General features: G+C 43.1%; 1 protein-coding gene across 1 annotated transcript; it reads left to right on the top strand.

Moving 5' to 3' along the window:
- The first annotated feature begins 698 nt into the window (after positions 1 to 698).
- On the top strand, positions 699 to 1,175 carry LOC149252495 (uncharacterized). Its single transcript, XM_089454166.1, has one exon. It carries the CDS (start codon positions 699 to 701, stop codon positions 1,173 to 1,175), a length of 477 nt encoding a protein of 158 aa, XP_089310292.1.
- The last annotated feature ends 3,379 nt before the right edge of the window (positions 1,176 to 4,554 follow it).

Here is a 4,554-nt window from a genome sequence, read left to right as displayed (position 1 = left end):
TCTCTACCTCAGCAGAGTCAACCAATGCCACCATTTCCTTTGCCACCACCATTTAGACCACCTCAACTACCTGCTCAACCAGTACCAAATCCTAATAATAAGGCAGTACAACTGATTCATTCAGTTGGACCGTCCCCTTCTCCTACCTATCGAACCTTGTCGGTTGGGATAAATGAGCTTCAATTGAGATCAGGAAGGGTAGTTAAACCAGAAAAACAAAAACAACCCATGGTGATCATTGAGGAGAAAAATGAGGAGGCAACTCTTGATCATTCGAAAAATAATGTCACCATTTAGCCCATTCTCGTACCTTCAAATTCACCATCTTCTTCAAACCAACCTCCCTATCCAGAGAGGTTGGCTATGGAGAAGAGTGACCCCGAGTCCACTCTGGCTTCAGAGTTAAGGAATATTTGCATAAAGGTTCCTTTACTTTAGGCTATTAGAGAAATTCCCATCTACACAAAGATCAATAGGGAGTTATGTCTTAAAAATCCAAGGAGGAAGAGAGTAGAACCTTAGACCATTCAATTTGTTGGTAGAGAAGCTGAGTTAATGACAGGATGCGTATCAATGGACAAATATACAGATCTTGGAAACCCGGTTATTTCTATCAAGATAGGTGATATCCTTGTCTCTAATGTATTAATAGACCTCGGGTTGGTAGAGTTTCCGAGTTAATGAAAGGATGTGTATCAATGGAGACATATACTGATCATGGAAACCCAGTTATTTCTATCCAGGTAGGTGATATACTTGTCTCTAATGTATTAATAGACCTCGGGGCGGCCATCAATGTTATGACTAGGCAAACCATGGAACAAATTGGGTTGGACCATATTCGTCCTGCATACATTGTGCTTGAACTTGCAGATAGATCTAAAATCAAGCCCGATGGATTATTGGATGATGTGGTTGTCTCTATATATTCATGGGAATACCCAAAAGATTTCATTGTGCTTCAACTAAAGAATCCATTGGGAAGACATCCTTTGATTCCGGGACAACCATGGCTTTCTAGGGCCAATGCTTATACTGGATTTCGCTTTGGTGATATGTACATTTCACATGGAGACTCTTGGGAAAAGGTCACCTTATATCCACCTACTAAATCTATTCGAGAACTCAAGGACACCTTATGGTTATATTATGACAGCAATGATGAGGAGACCTGATCTATTTCTTTGATTCATCATCATACCAAGTCTACCCAGGAGGGTGAATTACGAGATTTCTTGAACAATTTAGACACTATGCCTAACTTTGACACACTTCATCAGATCTTTAGTCTGGATTTTCAAGAAAATTTTGATTCCCAGCCTTCCTCATCCCATACTATAGCATCATCTTCCTATACTCTTGAGCTTGAGACCACTCTTGTTAGTCTAGGCAAATCTCTACACATTAGCTCAGACCTGGATTCATCTCAGCAAGAGCAGCTTGTTACCTTGTTGTGAGATCACCTGGATGCATTCGCTTGGAGTTACGAAGACATGAAAGGCATTCCTCCTGAGACTTGTACTCATCATATCTATATTCAGGAGGGAGCTCGACCTATCCGACAACCCCAGAGATGAATGAATCTTGCACTAAGAGATATTATTAAAGAGGAATTACAAAAACTCTTAGACGTTAATTTCATCTATCCCATTTCTGATAGTTAGTGGGTCTCTCCATTAGTGATAGTCCCTAAGAAAGATGGGAGATGGCGTATTTGCATTGATTACCAAGTGTTGGGAGCAGGATCCTGCAAGGGCAGTTTTGGGGCTAAAAGCCCATATTTAAGTCAATTTTTGTAATATAATTCTTAAAAACCTCTGCATTCTGTGGTCGCGGAGCGTGAAGATATTATGGGTCAAAAAGGGTAGTCCACCCTTAGTTTTGTAAAGTAAAGTCAGCTATAAGAGATCTACCCATAATCCATGGACCATGGGATTGTATAAAAAGAGCTAAGCTCTGGAGATAGACAATGACAGAACATGTAATAGAGTGAGAGTTCTGAAAAAGAAGTCTAAGTTTTGGGTCGTGGCATAGGTAGAGGCTCTGCAACTGAGTGCGCAGAGGCCTAGGGTAGAAGTCCGTAGCTGAGCGCGCGGACCCCTGCAGCTATGTGCACAGGGTGGATAGAGTCTATAAGCACTTGGAAGATATTAATAAAGAGAGATATTCTGCCATTTCTTTGTCATTGTTCTATTGATACATATGGATATTTTATGTATGAATTTCCTTTATTGTGCTTATATGATGCGTGAAAGGCTGCAATTACATTAATTAATTGGATGCATTTATGAATATCTGGTTACGGGGTGTTAACTTTAAATATTTGATGAGATAAGAAAATCACTTAGATTAATTGGGGAACTTGTATGGCACGCTGCTCTAGCAGTGCGAAAGTACCTAAGCAATAGGATAGGGCTACACGAAGGTCGATCATATACTTTCGTGAAGGTACTGAAGGTCGGAATAGAGGGATCATCTTGCAAGCCCTAGAAAGAAGCAACCTGCGTGAAGGCAGGGATAGAAGGAATCAAATGACATCACAACCATCTCAGGGTGTGGAAACTTGGTTCCAACATCCCCCCATACTGCTTCGGGTGAGACTTCAGTCTGCACGCTACAAGCTACTGCTGAAAGGGCCAATAGTGTAGGGATTTGTTTGGCTAATTAACATTGAACCTGGGTCAAGCCCCCTCATGCCAACAAATGGTTCTGTTGCCGACACCGGAATTTGCATAAGAGATGTGTGATGTCATATCACTGGAATCCAACTAAGAAGGAGATCAGACACTGGTTGGATAGGAATATCCACGAATTCACGGTGTAGGAGAACAAAAACCCATGATTGACAAAGGAACAGTGGTTGGACAGATACCCCTTGACCAAAGCGCATGGATGGCACAGACAGGATTTCAGGGGTGCAGACGAGGCCGAGGTGGAGGAGGACCTGGCAAAGGTCGAGGACATTTGATTTACTATAATTGCGAAGGACTAGGACACTATGCTCGTGATTGCACTAATCCAACACGTCCGTCGTGCAAGTATTGCACATTGTTTGATCATGAAATAGAAGACTGTCCTACACTGATAGCTAGGATATGTGAAAAAGGGGTGCTACCACCTCCGCCGACTCAGAACCTACAGATCATGAGGTTTGAGCCACAAGGAAGATCCAAACGTAAATATCGTGCTTAGAAGTGGAATCGCGACAGGAGATGACAAGGGGAAACAGCCAGAAGAGAGTACATGGGTTCACAAAGCTCCCGTGAAGGAAACTGAGTTCGATTTGGAGCACGCATGAAAAACCTTCATGGAAGCTAAGAAGAGCTTTGCTAAGGCCTGCACCTCAGGAAGCAAGGATAAGCCTAAGCAAGAGATGGACCCCTATATGCTCACAACTTTCGTGGAGACCTGTATGAAGTTATTGCGTGATAGTAAGGTTGTGAAAGGGTTATAAGAGCTCATCAATAGATGCGTTGGTACCACGTCGGGTGAGTTGCGCGTAGTATGAAAGATTTGCAAGCATAAAACAAGGATGGGATAGGAGATGAGACTGACCGCGCAAATAGGAGAGTATGAAATGGATCAGGTTATTTTGGACCTGGGGTCAGACGTTAACGTCCTACCGAAGCAGACGTGGGAGTGAATGGGGAGACTTGCGCTGCAATGGTCTCCAATTCAACTAAGGATTGTGAATCAGCAGAAGATCATCCCTGTGGGGTGGCTGCAGGGGGTGACCATGGATATTGAGGGAGTGAGCACGCTGGCTAACTTTGAAGTAATAGAGATAGTGGATGACAGCAATCCCTATCCTGTGCTCCTAGGAATTGACCAAGCTACTGATATGAACGGGGTAATCAATCTGAAGAAGCAAAAGATTATCTTTGAGAAGAAATCGCTACACGTAGTAGTACCCCTAGATCCGATTGAAGGATTGTGCTATACAGAACCAGTCTGCGATTATGAAAGTGATCACGATCTAGACTGTATCTATAACATAACAACGCAAGACCAAGATTGGGTGAATCCCACCATGGATGGACAGATTACATGGGATCATGAGAGTTCCTGCACTTCGGACTTCGAATAGAACACTGGCAGAATCGGTTACATGAAGTAACTACACCGAATTGAAACATGATGACCCAATCGTTGTGTTGTGTGTCCTCAGAGGTAAGAAATATTCCTACTTACGATGGTCTGAATGAGGTAGATATCTTTTTGGATGCATTTGAAAGGGAGGTACTAGAAAAGCAGTACTTCCAGGCGTTGGACTGGGCACTGCACGCTACGCAGGGCGAGATGGTGGGGTACGCATAAGGGAAGCTTTGATGATTGGTGCGAATGTAGGAGAATGATGAGAACTCGCTTTAGGAAGCCTAAGATGCAAATGACATACAAGTGCGATGGGCAGGACGATTTGCATGTGTGTTTGGCCAAAGCGGAGAAGAATTATTCCACCACCGAGTGCGAGGGGCTAGCTATCATGTATGCGCTCCAAAAGTATAGGCATTACTTGCTAGGAGGCCATTTTAAGATGTATATCGATCACTCTGC

This window comes from Pinus tabuliformis, chromosome 7, assembly GCF_031772625.1.
Source record: "Pinus tabuliformis cultivar Carrire ecotype Pingquan chromosome 7, CPIR1, whole genome shotgun sequence".
Taxonomy (NCBI): Eukaryota; Viridiplantae; Streptophyta; class Pinopsida; order Pinales; family Pinaceae; genus Pinus; species Pinus tabuliformis.
Note: the sequence above shows the minus strand (reverse complement) of the source record. Positions and strands in the feature narration are given on the sequence as shown.